This window comes from Ixodes scapularis, unplaced genomic scaffold (genome assembly GCF_016920785.2).
Source record: "Ixodes scapularis isolate PalLabHiFi unplaced genomic scaffold, ASM1692078v2 PGA_scaffold6__148_contigs__length_123643588, whole genome shotgun sequence".
Classification (NCBI taxonomy): Eukaryota; Metazoa; Arthropoda; class Arachnida; order Ixodida; family Ixodidae; genus Ixodes; species Ixodes scapularis.
In genome coordinates, this window is record NW_024609881.1 from 8552795 (window position 1) to 8571701 (window position 18907).

Below are 18907 nucleotides of genomic sequence, written 5' to 3' on the forward strand. Positions count from 1 at the left end.
TTGTCAGTACGGGCTATTTTATTTAAAAGCCAACACCTTTGTTGCCTTCGAGACAAACAAAAATTTCTATGTACAAACGGAAATAAACGCGAGAAATGATTCTATCTGATGGCAAAATTATGATGGGTTGAGGTAACTTTTTAGAATGCACGATGTAAAAGAAAAAAAAAATTATTAAAAAGACTATCGCTCGTTTGTGGAGGCGCAATTGCTCGTCCCCGTTTACTCCAAAAGCTCCGTTTTGCAGTCCATACTGGTCCGTCCCTTGAGCTGTTGCCGTCTGCAAACATTGGATGCCCTTTGCCCTCCCCAAGAATGCACCTGGATGGAGGTACACGTGAGAAAGCACTCAAAATGGAAGCCTGGCCATCGTGGCAGCCACCTTGACAACAAAATGGTCGTCGTCGAACTGGAGGAAGCAGACGAGCTTTTCCGCAAATGCCGAGGCTCCAGCTTGGTTGCTGTCGACGTTTTGTACGGACCTCTTCCGGTAGTCGTTTCCTCTAGTCCATTCCAATCCAGTTTCCTGCTGGCTTCCGATGGCTACCCTATGCCGCCGGCTTCCAGCCGGCTTTGTGTCTCGAACACAGTACCGAGAAGTTCTCGAAATCTAAGTGACAACCTGGAAAAGACAGACACAAGACATGTGTAAGGTTCCGCCACATGCGACGTCAAATCGGAGTGCACGAGCAGAAATGCGCGCAAAAGAAGAAACCTCAAGCACAGAAGTGGGCACTCAACCTCCAGAAAATGATGTCGTGAGAGGCACGGGTGCAAGTGCACAACTTTAGAAAGCGCAAGTGCTTGAGAGGAAATCTTTAGAGCATTTTTGATAGCGATTTGACTCAAAATTCATCCAACACATTAACATCTAAACTAATATCCTAGCTATTTCAAATTTTGTTCAAGAGGCTTTACTGGCAACACTGAAAACGCCCTAATACAATAAACCATGTTTCCTTCGGGTTTCAAGTATGGCGTGCTACAAAAGCCCATGCCAGCAAAACAAAAAAAGACACACGCAATGTACTGCTATTTGTAAACGGTCCGTTTGCAAGTTATTCGCTGGTGTTTTTTTTTGCAAACAAGCTCACTACCGACAAACCCTCGCTCACTTCCGGTTTTCTTTTTTTCCCACCCTTGTTTCGCATCCTTTTGTTTTCTGCCCCAAAACACATTACAATTATTGGTTTCCGAAACAAAAATACCCCGGCTTGATCGCTGCGTGTCGCGAAAGAGCAAATAAACGCAGTAGCGGAAGTCTATTGAGGCAAGTAGATTGAACGCAGCTTCGATCTCATCCCTGGGTGAAGGTCTCGTACTTGTTGCGTTCGAAAACCTACCCGCGTCCAGCATTGCTGTATCTTCCTTGTCACGTGACTTGATCCGCCGGAATAACTCGGATCCATTCGAGTAAGATTGGAACAGAGCCCCAGAGTGCCCATCTGCCGACCCCAATCTGATCTGGCCCACCTCTGGGCGCAGCCATCTTAACGTCACGTGATCACTAATGTGGCAAACAGGCGAAATAGCGGCAACCGAAGTGCTGCCATTTCCGCTCCAGGCAGTGAGGTCCGCTTTACCGCTCTAAGGTAAAACTCAAGCATTACAATAAAAGACGTTTACACATCCCTGTAGTGCGAAATTAGAGTGCAGCTCTCGAGGAGGAGGAGGGGAGGGTACAACGAGGAGGGTATGCCCCTTCTCCATACCCTCTCCTTCGGCTCAATTTGTTCATGGGGAACAAGTAACAAAGTCATGCGAGGTCATTTTCCCCACTAAATTTAGCGGGGAACTGAATTGCTGTTGAGGTCACGTGACATCAATTTCCTTGTCAAATATAGCGGGGAAACTGACGTCATGTGACCTCAGCACCAATTCAGCTTCCTCGCTAAATTTAGCAAAGAACTTGCGACGTCCCATAACGTAACGCGCGCAGTTACGCTGATGGCAGCGCCGTTTAACTTGGAAACGGGCGCCACTTAACCCGCAAACGGGCACCGGCACTCTGCCACTCATTCTCGCAATGCTGCGTTTAACCTTAGCCAATTTATGCCCGAATGAATCCACCAGACAATGTTGATGCATCACGTGATGTCGCATAAAGTGACTGTGCGAATGTAACGTCACTGTTACGAAGAAATGATTTCCAGGAATTTAGCGGGTAAATTGCGAGGTACCGGCATCCCGTGACGCTAATTCTCCGCCAAGTTTAGCGGAGACATTTATCTGCTTCCACACAAACACAGCCCGGGATTTGTTGCAAAACCTCGCCAATAGCGAGACAATAAAATTCCGTTTTTCGCTTCCAAAGATGCCTCGTGGGGCCCGTCAATATGGACACTCCACTATAGGAACAACATTTTCGGGAACATACTGGACAAATATGCAACAGCTAGCAAAGCCCGATCAAACAGATTTCTGCAGCCCTCATCCAGGCAATTCTGGGTCCCCCCAGTACCCGATGTACAGTGTATTAGAATAGAAAAATAGTGCCGGGATCAGCGCAGCAATGGGAGCTCGCGAGGCCGTGTAGACCGCGCTGTGTGACACTGCGGGCGTTACGACCAGGAGAAGTCGCCGGGGCCTGCCAAGTTTGGCCCGGAGCGTGTTGCGCATTTGCAACGCCATTCTTTCGGTTTCATTTATTTTGCGCCAACCACGATTTCCTAGCTCCACGCGTGCTTGATCGGAATGTGTTTCGAATCTGGTGTTGTCCATTGGTCGTGCGGACAGTGGACGTGTAAAAATCACTCCAAAATGCCGCCGGCGAGACAGAACAGCTGCTAGACACCTGGCTGCCCAACAGTTTACATGCACTTGGGGGAGCGAGGACGACGGGGTCCCTTTTCGGCGCTCCAAAAGACAACCGCGAGAGACATTCGGAAAGGGAATTTACCGAGATGGGACGAGCACCTCCGAGAAAAGAGCGCAGTCTGCAAGTTGCATTTCATACCCTGCTTCGTCCTTGGTCATTTTTGTTCACAACACAAACTACGGAATGCCCCATAGATTTTGTATCTTCACACAACCGGTGTCGACACTCGTCGCACTCTACATCGCACACCTCGCGTGCAAGCCGCTCAGGTCTGATCTTGACACCATCTCATACACTGTACCCAAAGTACACTGTACCCAAAGCAAAAGAAAAAATGGAAAAACCGATCACCTTACATAAAGTCCGAATTACCATAAAATTCTGGAAGAACGCCCACTCCAAAATGAAAAGATAAATGGTGAAAAAAATAAGGGGCTATCTTTAAGGATGTGACGGCAAAACTTGATCAAAAATTAACGATAAATAGCGGGGCACCGGCTACAAACCACGTGATGCAGGAACGGATACCGTTTCACGATGCGATAAACACGCAGAAATTCGCTACCAACTCCCGTGTCACAGGAAAGGATGCCGCAGGTTGCGGCATCCTCCTCCTCTGCAAATCGCAGATGCAGCAGATTTGCATTTCACGTTGGAACATACATGTGGAAACTCTCTTGCTACGGGAGCCGATACCTCCTGCGCAGAATGCGGACAAAAACGCGGGGATCCGCTGTGAACTCGCTTGTCAGACAAACCGGTACTGCAGATCATGCGGTTGATGCGATTGCCGCGAGACATCGCGTGACGTCCGACAGGAATCGGGGGGTGGGCGATGTTTCGGAATATTTTGTTACGGGGAGGGCTTCCTTGCGGAATTTTACAGCATGTAGAACGGAGACTCGAAAAGCTGTTGCAGTGCACCGTACGGTATAAATTCTGCGGATGGTGGTCGTGCGATACCGACCCCGTGATCGCATTGTGCGGTGTTGACACCGACATAACGGTGTTAGGAAATACCGTGCCAACAACTTGCCTGTTCACGAAACACTTGAGGCATCGAGTTAGTCACGTCAAGAGACCCATAGAACCGGGTTACCTTCATGCGTTCGCTCGTCACCGCTTAGGAAAAGAGTACAATGGCGCCATCTGTCAAGCAGTCCTATTCCATTTGCGTATATATTTTACCATTTTTTACACATTCTTCTTTCAGAAAGAAATAATTCTAACCCTGGCTCCCCTTCAACTAGATATCTCAAACACAAGCCTCAGTCTAGTTGTACGATAGATGGTGCCAGTACTCGTGTTTAGTGGTTACTAAAGAATCAACGCAAATTTGCCAGCTGGCCTTTACCACGTTTTTGTTACGACTCTCGGCGACGCTGTGGACTTCGAAACCAGCCCGCAAAAGAAGTCTGCATTAACACTACCCAAGAGGGTCCATTTTTGAACCTTTGGCTTAATATGAATGAAGTTTACCGTTATGTACTGGCAGTTGCGAGGCAGAAGGCGGTGCAAGTTTCATCTGTGTACACGAATTGTAAAACAAATTATACAGTCTAAGCTCGTTATAACGGACCTTGATTTTGGCAAAGGTTTCGGTCTGTTGTAAGAGGAGTGTGTTGTGTGCAGATCTGAAGTTGAGTCAATGGTATGTATAGGAAAGCCAGCCAAACTTCACATATTGGTATCTTATACCCAAATGTCTGTTGTAACGAGCTTAGACTGTAGTTGTTTTCATCACAAACTCACTATCTTTGTTTGGGAAAACTATCGTTAGAAAACTAACGTAATACCCAACTTTTTTCTACTCTACATCCGCAGCCTGGAAAGTGCAACTGTGAAAACAAAATTTCCACAGTAATTTATTTTACACCAACATTGTGGCGAAAAATCAAATAAACTTTTTGCCTTTTGTGTCGTCGACAAAATCTTAAGATCTTTTATAAAAAAACTTCTTTGAAATAAAAAAAAAAATCCAGTTGTATTGCCCATAAAGTTCCAGTTAGGAAAAAAAATTATTGAGTCTTTCCTCTTGTCCCATTAACATTAGTTTTTCTAAAGCGAAATTTATGCCAAAAAGTGGCATAAATTTATGCCAAAACCCCTTTCTTTAGGCTCAGTGGACCGAAAATAATTTATAAAAAACCTAATTATGCAGTGTAAACTAATGAAACTCTCTAGATGTAAATATCACAATTTTCAGAATCAACTTTTTTGGTGAATTTTTTTTTTCCTTTTCTGGGCAATCTCCCCATGGCGCAACAATAATCAGTTGGAATGTTTCCCACCGTACATGAGCTTTCTGGCATCACTAGTGGGATCCAAGTATACTTGAACACAATGCCACTGACCAAGAAACTTCTTCGTTGCGGTGTAATTTCAAAGCTGATAGCGAACGTTTTCTTTCAATCTTGGTGATATATTTGACAATGCAGCTCGGAGGTTGCAGCGTTGCGTAGTCCCCGAGCAACAATATTTGTATACAGCCCGCTTACTAGACCCAGCCATTGCACATGCACTCGATTCGAACTCGTTGCGATCGATAGCTCGACGAACATTCGGGCAGTGGCTCCGGCCCAATGGCTGCAACGACGACAAGAGCCAAACACTAACCGTGCCTGGAACTCGGCGCGTGTCCCGCGATTTGCCAACCCCAGCGCGTGGCTAAGGTAAATATTGATAGCGCATAATCGGCTTCCGATCAGGCGGCCGCTTGTTCTGGCTGCGAGTTGAGGGGAAGAACGACGCTGATTTTGCTTTCTTTCGCGACTACCATCGTGTGGGCAGACAGACTAATGTCGTAGGTCATAAACGTCGGGGATTCATCTTAAGGGGTACAAAGGACCCAATCTGGTTTGGGGAGCAGAAAAAATGGTCCCGCCGACTGGGAGCTGGGCCCGGCCGATCGCACCTCTCTCGACGGCGCACTGGTAGTGGTACTTCTCGGTGCAGCCCCTCGTGACGCAGCCCACGGAAGCCCCTGGCAGCTTGCACTTGCAGCACGCCTGGGGACGGAAAGGGCACACACTGCAGGCCTCCAAGGAGCAGCTTCTCCGAGCATTTTACGCCATTCTTTCTTTACCGAAAGCATAGCGCGAAACTCAGTTTAAAATCGGCAAGCTGCGATAAAATTCAAACAAACATACAGTCAGTCGGCCTCCAGATGTTTGTTGCTCCCACTTTTTATTCTCGGTCATCCGACACGTTCGTTCCGTAGTTTTTCGCTGGTACGGTCGAAAACATTCGCGGAAGTGGAGAGCAACGCGCAACATCTGGATACCAGATTAACGTTTCCTTTACATGAAGCTTAAGCGCCGTTCACACTCTTGCGACCGAGTAAGACCGAGAGAGGCCAGACCGGTTTTTAAGCCTTTCGAGACTTCTTAGGACCGGATGCGATGCAGCGGAGCTGGTCCTAACAGATCGCAAGAGGCTTAAAGACCGGTCTGGTCTCTCTCAGTCTTACTCGGTCGCAAGAGTGTGAACGGGCCTTTAGATGAAGATTACAATGAAGTTTCCGAGTCATCCGAGAGGTTGTACAACCAGTCGTTGGTACAGTGTTGCCAATTTAGCGGGTTTCCCCGCTAAAATTAGCGGATTTGAGTTGTGTAGCGAAAAAAATTGCTGTTTTGCAGTTGGCAAAATCTTTTTTGCTGTTTTCAAGTCATACATTAGCGTTTTTCCTGGCAAAGAGGAAATCCTTAAAAGACAAAGATTTGTTTTTAAGAATTTGTTTTAGACCATTATGAGCATTGGTGAAATTTCTTTCCATAGGTGCTGGCTACGGGTATCCCGTATATATTCCGGCAGAAAAAGTGCCGATTCTCTCTAGCATTTCCAAACAACAAATTCTGGGAACAAAACGTTGGGGCTCAATCGAGTTCGTGGTGGTTAAATATTTGACTAAAAACCCAGAGACTGGCACGAGAAGGGACCGGCAAACACAAAGTCTCAAGCACATCTTGTTTGAGAGTTTGTGTTTGAGACTGTGTCTGTCCGTCCGTTCTCGTCCCAGCCTCTGGGTTTTTAGTCAAATGTTTAGATTCTGGGACCCACTTTTCGTGTCGAAACACGTTAAACTTGCTTAGAAGCACCCGAAATCGGCGAGCCTCGCGTGCTTCCATACGATGCCACGCAGACTGAGCAAGCTCTCAAGAAGGTAGTTTGAAGAGACGCAGGCTGTGACCCTCTCAGCATCGCTCCGGAAGCAATGAAAATCGGGAAGACAGTGTCCGGCTTATCTTTCCTAAGGCACACATTTGCACTTCAGCGCGTTACAATTGTCCACGTGCAACGACGCTCGAGGTTTTTAGTATCTGCGAGATCAAATCTACGCGCCATCGGTGAGAAATGCTCCCTCCCAACATTATCCCAATTACTTTCACTCCGTTAAAAGTCCAACCAAAGTAAATGTTCGACATCCATCAACCGAGACCAAATACGAGCACTGTCAAAATATTACGCTAGTGAAAATCCACTCGAAAATTGATATTAAAAAAGCTACCCCCAGCTTCTCGGCTGGTATTCAGTGGGTTTGCTGTTTGTCAAGCAACCTCGTGGCCCCAAGGTCAAGGGACAATTTAAGAGCTCAGGGGAAACTCCTCCCACTTGGAGGGAGCAAAATATGTTCGCTTCGCTAAATTGGAAAGGGGTGAGAGGAGCTACCCCTCAACTCTAAACCTGTCACCTACTACAGTCCCAATCATACCAAAGGGGGCCAAGCCTGGCCAAACAGGTTGATTTGTTTGTACTTCCAGTCCAGTGGCGTAGCCATGGGGGGAGCGTATTTCAGGCCCCCCTCAAAATTAAGTAACCCTATAATATACACATGCATTTTGACGCCCCCTTCCCCACCTCAAGCCATGCGTATCCCAGCCACCTCGGCACCCCTACCGAAAAAAATCCTGGCTACGCCACTGTTCCGGTCCTTTTGCCGCGTTTTCCTGCCGCATTATCTGCCATCCCAGCGGACAATTTCTGTTTCTAACATTATGTTTCAGCAGCACTCTTTCGTCGGCGATTGTGCACCAATATTATTGACTCCCTGCTCGCTCAAGCGTGACGTCGAGCGAAACGTGGCCTCCGCCGGCGGTCATAGTTTATTTCGTTCCAAGCTCGGCGCGAGCTTCCGATTAGTTTCCACAATGCTTCTGCGACATGCACTGCACGCCACCTAGATTGTAGCTCTTCTCAGAAGATAGTGAGGGCTTGTTCTGAGCCTGCATTCATCGTGGCAAACTCGCTTTTCGGCCGGCAACTTAATGAATTCGTATTGCTATTTGCTACGGATGTTCGATATCTGCGAAGCGAAGCCATAAAATGGCTGTAGCAGCTTACCCGACCGACCGAAACTGCTCTTGCGACTAGGCCAGTGGTACGTTTTGAGGTACTGCGAAACAAGATTTGGGTCACACGATGGCCACGCAGCTAGAGCTGCCATCGTGCCAGTAGTTTCGGTTTTGCCGTAGGCCCCCAAAACAAAAATTTTAGATCAAATATCTACAGAAGTACACGCGTAAATAAAAACTGCCACCTTCTCCTACCGGGACACTTCCTCGACTGCGTCGTAAACCTAAAGCTAAAAAAAGGTACCGGAGTTTAAGCACACGGTAAAATAATAGCGCATAAACTACGCACAGGAGGGTGCATTTGAGGCCTGCCAGATGCTTCTCTGGTCGTTAACAAGAACATTCAAACTTTGGCTGTGGTTGACTACGGGTGGTTTCGTGCGACCTTCTTCTGGCTGCAAATCCACTTCTTCCCAATGTCCTTATTCGTGCAGCGTTTCCGAGGCGATCGACTGCACCAGCCAGGGCAATGGAAAAAGGCTTTGGCTGGAATTTTTACGCAACTTTGTTCAGACACAAGACGAGTCGGCGACCAAAATGGCCGAAAGAAAATAACCGACTGGTGTAAATGCATCCGCGCACTCCGCAATCAGTACCCACCCCTCAATTGGGTAACATTCGGAAAATACGCAAAGGAGGCATGTTTACATCTCGTCGACCTAAGGAGAGTCCATCCCCCAGTTCTACACATTTTGATTGGGCGCTCGGTCGGGACTTTACGGCAAGCGCAGAAGTTTGCAGCTGCCAAAGCGCCCCCGGTCGTACTTACCGAGTTCTGTCGTCTAACTAACGGGAAGAGTTTTGCAGGCAGGCACTCACCAGGAGGGCAGCCTCCTGAGCCGCCTCCTGCAGGCCGTGCACCCGGTGTCCCCCCAGGTAGACCCCCTGGGTCCAGGTGGCACAGGCCTCGTGCACCCACAGCTCGCGCGACGCTCCTCCGCAGGCCTCGCCCGCGGGGCCGCCCTCCACCTCGCTTGGCCTCCGCTGCGCATGATGGACAGCCTTCGGACCCCCTTCGCATTGTCCCGTGGATGTTGCGGATGCCCGCTACGGGTCATCCTTTGCCGTGACAAGGAAACGGCCCCGACGGGTCGTCTACCGAATTGCCTCTCTCGAATTCCCAGACTTTTCCTGGTTTTCCGCAAATATTTAGATTAGATTCCCCTACCATTGCCGCCGTGTTCTTCCCTCCCACATTTTTCCCAGATGATCCCTGTATCCAGCCAGTTAGATAAAGGGATCACCCGGTCTCTGAAGTGCTTTTATCGAAAATGCTCGGAGACGCGGCTCGTCTTCGACGTCAATCGGCGGAGATCCCCAGCTATCGATGTGAAGACGACATTGGAAATGTTGTACGGGTCGTGGAATGACGCGAGACAGTCGACAATGAGAAACAGTTTTGTGGGCGCAGGCTTGGTTCCACCCGCCGACGAGGTTCAACCCAAAGACCCAACAGAGTCACTTGCCGAGGCTGCCTGGCATCGGGTGACGCTGCCAAACGTCTCATTTGAGGATTTTGTTTCTGCCGACAACAACTTGGTTGTGGCACCCGAGATTACCGATCAAGAAATTGTGGATCGTGTTGTGTTGCCCGACGATAACAACAGCAAAGACGACACTGAAGAGCTGCAGGACACTAGCGCAGACGCCGCAGACATGGCCCCGAAGCTGCGCAATCATTTGGAGAAGCTCCCCACTGTCAAAACTGCTGAAGTTAAGAAGATGCACTAGCGTATGGCCACTGTGGAGAACTTCATCATTCAAAACGTTTGAAGAGGCACTAGCTCAAAATCGCATCTTTCTTCAAATAAATAACACCATGGATCCAGCAAACGTTGTTTCTTGTGTTCCAAATTCATATCGTCATCTTCCGATCTATTTTTTTCATGTTGCTCAGTGACAGGTAAGGATCTCGAGGTCCGCGATAGCGCATTTTTATATCGTAGTGCTGCGCACGTTCTTGCAAGGGCTCGATTGCGGGAGCGTTCGCGTAGACTTTTGTGCGTACTTTGATAACGAATATCGCATATAGCGAACAAATTTCTGCTCGCAATGCTATAGTTGGTTGCAAGTCAAGAAGGTAAGAGAAGCTCCTCCCACAAGCGTGAAGCGCTCGTTTCAAATCCATCCGCAGTCGAAAGAAAAGTTCACTAGAAACGCCCCTTGTTCCGCTTCAATGAATAGATACTGACTACAGAGTGATGCCAACTTGTCTCCGATCCCCACTTTTTAAGAAAGCGACCTTTGTATCCATCGGAGGGGGAACCGAGCCCCTGAAAGTGGCCTTTGTACCCATCAGAGGGGGAACCTAACCCACCATAGTCGTATTTGTTTCCATCGGAGGGGGAAAACTCTAATCTCCCTCTCGTGGCTTCCACAATGCTAAGTCAAAGTCGAAAGATAGAGAAAATATTTACAGGAAGGCAAAACCCTCTCCCGCGTCGGCCACGACGTCACGGAAACGATGGGACGCTATTGGATGCGGAGGCGGCGGAGGGACATATGAATCCCTCTGAGGGGCATTTGCTGCTACCTTCTTGACCTGTAACTTACTATAGTTTGTTATAACGAGGTTCAACTGTACATAAAAATGGTGATAAAAGGAATATTAACAACTGCCGTCCGATCTCTCTGCTTCCCATATTATCGAAGGTTTTTGAGAAACTGATAGTTGAATTCGAGCCTTTCTTGCAAAATTTTCAGTCCTATCCCCAGCTCACTACGGATTCCAAAACAGAAAATCAACGGAGCAAGCTTTACTATATATCAAAGATAAAATCTTAAACAATGAAGATGAACTTCTTACTGTTGGCGTATACTTAGATCTTTTGAAAAGCATTCAACAGTATCAATGACGACACCTTACTACAGAAACTCCCTCGCTATGGCATTTGGAGCAAGACCTTAGACTTAATAAAAAAAGGTTTTTAGAAAACCTCCAGCAACATCACCATTCTGACAGCATGACTGTTAAATATGGGGCCCCACAGGGGTCTGTATTAGAACCGTTGCTCTTTATAGTCTATTTAGACGACATTGTAAACATTGCAGTCTCTCTAAATCTAATAATGAAATAATGCCATTAATGCAAAGGCAAGCGGGCTGGACAAGAATAACGATAATCATCCCTGGAGAAGGGGAACAAGGGGGACGAAGTGCAAACACACATCTCCAAACACAACTAAATGACTGGTATGCGACTAAAAAAAATCCACCTGGTCCTTTGTTTTCCTTCTCCAGGGATTATTATCGTTATTCTTGTCCAGCTCACTTGCACCTTTTCATTAATTGCATTGTCATCTTAACTTTAAATGCAGGCCGTTCACCCTTCTTGGTGTCAGACTGGTGGCGGCTGTTAAAACCCGTTTGCTCTGCTGACGTCCAACTCCTGGTTCGCTCAGTTGGTAGAGCGCTCCACTGGAAATGGAGAGGTCCTCGCTTCGATACCAAGACAAGGCGGATTTTTAGGTTGAGCAGCAGTCACCTAGCTGTATTTCGAGAATTCTGTTTGCGCTTCGTCCCCTTTGTTCCCCTTCTCCAGGGATTATTATAGTCATTCTCGTCCAGCTCGCTTGCACCTTTGCATTAATGGCATTATTTCATTATTAGATTTAAGGAGACTGCAATGTTTACAATATCGTCTAAATAGGTTATAAAGAGCAACGGTCCTAATACAGATACAGATATAATGTATGCCAATGATACCAGTATCTTCTTTTCTGGTATCTTAATTGATGAAATTGAGCAACATGCAAATAACCACCTACGAAATCTAAACAGCTGGCTCGACAAAAATAAAATGCAATCAGATAAAAAAAATTGAAGATGTTTACGATTCTCTGTAATGTGAAATTAGACACAGCTCTTGAGGAGGAGGAGGAGGAGGAAAGGGCACGGAGGGCAGGGTATGCTTCTCCTCCCCCTCCAATCCTCCCATTTAGCGGAAAATTTTCGCTAAATTTTGCAAAAATTTCCCGCTAAATTTAGAAAGAAAATTTTCCCACTAAATTTAGCAAAAAATTTTGCGAAAATTTTCCCGGTAAATACAGTGGGAAAATTTCCCCGCTAAATCTAACAGGGAAATCCATGTTTCGCGATCTCAATACCAATTCAGTTTCGCCACTAAATTTAGCAGGGAAACTGTGATGACCCATAATGCAACGCGCGCAATTACACCGCCACTTCTCAACCTGGAAGCTGGTGCCTAAGAGCTGAGGTCTAAAACTATAAACACATTATTTACATCTGACAATAAAGCTGTGTTATATAGAGTGTATAACTGATAGCAAATTCTTAGGTGTGTGGGGTTTAGTGACAACAGTGTATAACTGACTGCAAATTCTTAGATGTTTGGTTTAGTGACAAACTTTCCCGAACAACACATATCAAACATATCTAGAGCCACAGGAATATCCTATAGAACAAAAGACCTCTTGCCCACATGGCTGAAGGTGCAGATTTACATTAGTATTAGTATTCAAGAATACTTTTTAAAGTATCTCTGCTGAGCGCTGTTTTCTGCTATTTTAGTTTACGTGTTGCGCCGGTAACAGCAGGCCCGCCGGACGCAGGTCAAGGGCAGTGTTTCAATGGGAGGACCGCGGCCCACCACGGATCGATCGGAAGACCTCCGGTCCGGGGTAGAAGAACACCTTTTATATAAACATCTATAAATAGCTTCTACTTCAAGGTTTTAACCAACAGCTAAAAAAGTTATGCAAACCTCGCAAAAAGATTTGACCTTTCAACCGCTAATACCCCTCACGTTTCAAATTTTAGAGCAGGACTCCGACGGATGTGTACTACAGTCACGTCTCGTTAATACGGACCTCATTAATGTGGAAAACGCCACTATAAAAACAATATTTTCGAGAAAGGTAAACTCGTGCTTTTTTTAATCATTATTTTGGTCAACTCGCGTTATGGACGCTTTCTGGAAGGACCGGAGGTGTTCGCACTAACGAGACATCGTCGTACCGAGAAAAAAGGTTATAATTTCAATATGTCGACTGGGAATTCCAAACTAAATTCCGTGAAATGCAAGAGACCATGGAGGCCCCCACCTGTCTAGCTCTCCGGCTGGCCTGCGAGGCCCTGGCAAGGGCGTCCTCCGACCCGGAGTCGCTCTTTCTCCGCTTGCCCTTGCCCCGGCGGCAGCCGTCCTCGCAGCCCAAGGCCCCGTCCGTGGCTGCATCCGTCGGGAGGCGGGCGGGAATCCCCGGGTAGGGCCCATACAGGTCGCCCAGGCCTGCCGCAAAATGCCCTCCTTGTCCCCCTCTTCCAAACGCACTTTGCAATCGAAGAACTGGCGCCAAGATCCCCACAGGGTCACCCTGGAACCTCCGTCCCTTTGGCCCTACTGGAAAAGGCTAAGCACCAAGGTTGCACCTCCAAATGTTTACTTCCATCCTGAGCGACCGGGGGGGGGGGGGGGGGAGGGGGGTACTGAGCAAGAAAGCTGCTTTTATGCAGCTTGACGAGGAAAATGACGACCATGCGACGCTGAAGAGAAATAACATTAAGAGTAATAAAAATGTGTCAATTATACGGACAATGTGTCAGGTATGGCAATTTCGTTTTGTGAGGCAACATCAATTTCTAGGGATGCAACATGATTGAGAAATACAGGCGGCATATATTTAACTCTATCGAGTCTAACGTTAGTGCGCAATCAAGGAATCTGCCACGGATATATCCGACGAGTTTGATGAACCGAATTGCACGAACGAAGGTCGGCAGGGTTTATGAAAGTTTCGATTCTACCCTTTTATAGCAGACTTAACTATTGGGAACACATTCTTGATGCCTCGGTTAAATAATACTTGACTTCGGTGTCCCTTTAGCTCTTTCCTGACCATGGGAAAAATGCCTCTTCTGTATCGCTTTTTGTTACTTTATTTCTTCCTGGGGGCATTATTAGGTTTACAATATGATGCCATAGATGTAAATGAAGCTAAATAAATGTGCTGTTGAACGATGCAAACGCGAAAAGAGACAATTTCAAAAACAAAATTAAATTTGTCGCACAATTTTTTTTGTTTTAAATTGGGTAAATATTTTTCATTTTAAAAGAGAAAAGCACAAAAAAAAAAAAGCAAAATATGCTACCATAAGATACTGTGGAAGTGCCCATTTCGTTCACGCGCCCACTAGTAACCTTTCTTCAAACTTGGGAATACTGCAAAATGTATGTTAAAGGGGCACTGCAGTCCTATTTAAGTGTCTACCTTTTTTGCTGTTTCCACTTCTCTTGTGGTTCGGGCAACCCAGCGGGCACGGAGAGTCACTAAATATCAGCGAGTCATATTTCAACCGTATGACACAAAAACATCCCCCTCCTGCGGGGACGCTCCCTGGTGTCAAACGCCCGCAGCATGCGACTAATTCGTGACGTCGTCGATCCCGGTCAGCTCCTGCCTTCCGACTGGTCAGAGCTGCTAAAAGCTTTTTTATAGTCGAAATATGAAATATAACTGGCACGAACCGTTTCAATTATTTATAAAAGTAGGTGTTGTTCAGTATTTTAGGTCAGAGAGGTAACGAATGAAGTTTAGGAAGTACTAAAAACAAGAAACAACACACAATGACCCGTCGACATACCTGCCACCAAGCGGTGGAAAGGCAGCGCAGGCCGGCGCAGGCACCCCAGCGGATCCTAGCAGACGACGCATGATGCCGGCGGCACATTTCGCAAAAAGCGAGTGTATGAATTTGTCTTCTGTGGTCTCACGCCACAGGAGATCCACTCGGAACCAGCCCGGAACTCGAGCGGCATCAAGTTGGAGCCGAGAGGCTTCGCCAGTGCGCTCGGACACTTACGAGGAGTGTCCTCGTACGGTACTACTCCCAGCTCCGCACTTCTATCGAGGATTCGGATCGCCAACTCTAACAGACCTGGTGAATTCATGCCGGCAAGTGCGGTGGAGGGATGAAGCAGGCAATGTGCCGTTGACGCGCATGCAACTGCAGGGGAAGCGACCATCAACGTAAGCTGCAGCCGATGTGCCGGTCGCTTTGCTTCTACCATTGGCCACCCAAGCCAGGACCAGGGACGTCATGAAGGTCATTTTTGGCTAGTTTTTGTATTCTTAATTTGCCTATAACTTTTATAATAAAGCGAAGTTCGAGAAAAGAAAAGTTTCACCAAGTTACTACATGCAGTGCGCTCAGGTTCGGTGCACATTAAAAACCAGTCAAGAAGTCGTTGCAGGGCCCCTTTAAGCGCCCGATTTGACCGGACAAGTGCCCATGACTAGATTAACTCAGTTTTCAGAAACAGCGGGGTGGACCCTCCCCAAGTATTTTAGGCGAAGTGTTCTTACAATGACAATAAAAAAAGCTCCTAAAAAAAAAAACAAAAAAAAAAAGACTTCTAGCTTCAAAAATAAAATTAACCCTCAACGTGGCGAAGCAGAGGTCATCAGAAATGAAAGGGGACGATCTGGCTTCATCATCAGACCCACTGCCACTATTTCGAGTAAAAAAGATAGAAGGATTCACGAGGATCGCTACGCTTGCATGTGCATACCGGACCCGCGCAAGAGGCCAAGCACGTCGGCATGTGCGACACGCCATTGGTTTCCCGTAGCAACGTCGAGGAAAAAGGTTCCGAATTCTTTTCGGAGCAACATGTTTCACTTCGTAGGGGAGCTCGAGATGGTACCGTAACACACAGAGCAAGCGCTCGAGCAAAAGTTGGAGATACTCGCGAAAATATGGGGACGGGCACTCGCTAGGTCAGAGAGGAGAAAAGCAGAGGGGGCAGACGGTGGGCGGGCTATTCCGAAAGAACGGTCTGGCCAAAAGTTTTTAAGCAGCCGCTCTTGCTGGGCCTGCCGTGCGCTCTCGTTGCAACCTCTACCGCTTTGCACCGATGCATGTACGTAAAGCTTGGCCGTTTTGCCCTGGCATCTTGGTCAAGCGGCCAATGCGGAGGAGCACTTGGGTTACCTCGGGGAACTGGGAAATCTGCTAAGGTGGGCGGTTGATTTCGAAAGTAGGAGGTAGGCGCTTCTTGCGACGTGGGCTCAGTATTTTACGCTAGATCTTTGCACAGAATATAGTCCTAGTTCAGTATCCTGAGCTCAGAAGCCGTTGGGTGTTGATGCTTTCATTCGCTGAATGCGGACATGATTTATCGGGCCAGAAGTAGAAAAAGAAAAATTATAAATAACCGTGGGCAGTCACCGTACGGCGACTCAAATCCTTACTGGTGCTCCCGATTGTAACCTCCTCCCCTTCAGCCGTCCCCGTTCTGGACGAGTGAATTTATTGCACCTAGAAACAAACGTTTGTCGTTACTAAATGGAAGAGTGCAGTTGTCTGTGGAAGTCCCAAGTGTTTTTACTCTTTACATTTTAAGTATTCATCATAGAGCACTGCACAGGCTCGGGCCGGCCCGAAAGCCCGCGGGCCGGGCTCGCGCCGGGTTGCACATATTGTTTAGGGCCCGGGCCGGGCTCGGGCATGAAAAAAAAATTTCCGGGCCGCGTCGGCCCAGGCCGGCCCGGGCTGTGCCTGGTCAGTCGTGTGCCGTAACTTTTATATTGTTAACAACAATAGAGGAGTGTCTACACGACAAGAAAGACTACTCGTTCTCAGGAGTGTCTTAGCATTGTGGCTTCTCGAGAGCGCACGAGAAAGAATTCCCAAAACTGTCCATTCTATCCAAACGCATCCTGTGCATCCCTGCTACAAGTGCTAGCAGCGAACGAAACTTTAGCGCGGCGGGCTACATTATGAAGCAAGACGGACCTGCCTGAAGAGAGAGTCCATGGACAATTTATTGTTTCTCCACAAAAATATGTTGGAAGGAAATTTCTCTTAAACGAATTGAATAGAACAACGAAAAGTACAATATCTCTTCAATAAATTCATAAATAAAAAATTCCCCACTTGTGTGTCAAGGATGGTCGATGTGCCATGAGTTCAAAGACTGTCGCAAATGATGCGCATATTTCACCCATACTCTCGACAATACATATTCTAAGTCGACATAGTTATGATATAAAAAAAAGTGAAAGCCGTTTACAACTCCCTGTAACGCCGAATTAGAGCGCAGCTCTTGAGGAGGAGGAGGGAAGGGTACTGGGGGGGTGAAGTGACCTGGGGAGGTCACGTGACCTTGAGGGGTCACGTGACGATGCCGATGATGTCATTAGTGACATCACTGATGACGTCATCAATGACGTTGACGATGCAGACTCCGATGACGTCATCAGCGACGATGACGATGCGGATGCCGTTGACGTCATCAGTGACTTCACTGATGCCGTTGACGTCATCAGTGATGATGACGATGACGATGCGGATGCCGGTTAGGTCATCAGTGACGTCACTGATGACGTCATCAGTGATGATGACGATGACGACGCGGATGTCGGTGACGTCATATGGGAGGTCAGGTGACCTCGGTGGGGGGGGGGTCACGTGATCCTGGAGGGTGGTCACGTGACCTCGGGGGGGTGTCACGTGACCTCGGGGGGTGGGTCACGTGACCTCAGGGGGGGTCACGTGACCTCGAGGGGTGTCACGTGACTTTGGAGGGGTCACGTGACCTCAGGAGGTCACGTGACCTCGGGGGTGTCACGTGACTTGGGGGTCACGGGGTCACGTGACCTTGGGGGTCATGTGACCTTGGTTACGCCGACGGCGCTCAAGCCGGGAACGGCCCCTAAGAGCTGCGCTCTAAAACTCGGTCCCAGTTTTCCGGCTCGGGCCGGGCTCAAGCTCATATTTGAAAATGTTATCAGGCTGGGGCGGGGCCGGGCCGTGTCTCTACCGGGCTGGGTCGGGCCAGGCCCAGAAATAAAATATTCTGTCGGGCTCGGGTCGGGCCCGGGCCGTGTCTCTACCAGGCCGGGTCGGGCCGGGCCTAGAAATTCCGGCCCGTGGAGTGCTCCAATTCATCATCACAACATGCTTGCCTTAACCAGTCCAGAGATTGGTGCAGAGAACATTCTTCTCCTACTATTGCTCTCAAAATCAGAAACATGATGATATTCAACCCTAACAGCAAACGTGCCACAGTCGGGTCAATATCGTACCTTTTTATGCCTGTCATAAAAGCGTGCATCTGGGGCACACACAAATTTTGCTTCATTTGCAAGAGTTAACGTAGGTGCCCCGGCAATGTTTCCTCGCCGCTAAACTGAACCGGAACTGGCATCAGCTGCTTCCTGCCTTTTCCGTAAAATCGAAGCTCCTATGCACAAAGATCAAAGCACCCATGCACAAAGACTGCCCGTCTTGAGTTTGGAACTTGACTGTCAACACACGTCGTAACAGTAAGCCAACATAAAGTAACGCACCTTCACAAAATTTTTTAACCCCGACAGAATTCTCGGGCTCGTCCAAACGGATCGACAGGAGCGCACGACTCTTTCTGGGCCGGTTGGCTCTATGCCAGGTGTCAATGCTGTTTTTGGTTTGCTTGCCCGCCGAGGGATTCCGAGTGATGCTCTTTTGTACAGCTCAGAGGGAAAAACCAGTCCATAAATGCGTTCCGCATTAAAACTGCCAACTTCATACCGTGCCTATCAAGATAAACAGAGTTGCATAAAGCTGCTATTTTGAGAGAACTGTCCCATCATTAAGGATTTTCTGTCAAGGGGAGAAAGCCTTTTGCCTCTCGTAGAACAAAAAATGTACTAGATGGTTAGCACACTGCAAATCAATCGTCCTATTAACCTCACTCGTGAACATTGGAGAGCATGTCTGCCTACTTGTCGGGCAGGCT

General features: G+C 47.7%; 1 protein-coding gene across 1 annotated transcript in view; it reads right to left on the reverse strand.

The window, feature by feature from the left end:
- Positions 1-18907, reverse strand: part of LOC8026833 (trithorax group protein osa) — a 56602-nt gene continuing 37695 nt past the window's right edge. Inside the window, exons 6-9 of the mRNA XM_029967186.4 lie at positions 13233-13417; positions 8989-9153; positions 5733-5826; positions 1-622 (exon numbers count right to left, since the gene is read on the reverse strand). Of these exons, the coding sequence (XP_029823046.2) occupies positions 549-622; positions 5733-5826; positions 8989-9153; positions 13233-13417 (518 nt within the window). The 3' untranslated portion in view covers positions 1-548. The remainder of the gene's footprint in view (positions 623-5732; positions 5827-8988; positions 9154-13232; positions 13418-18907) is intronic.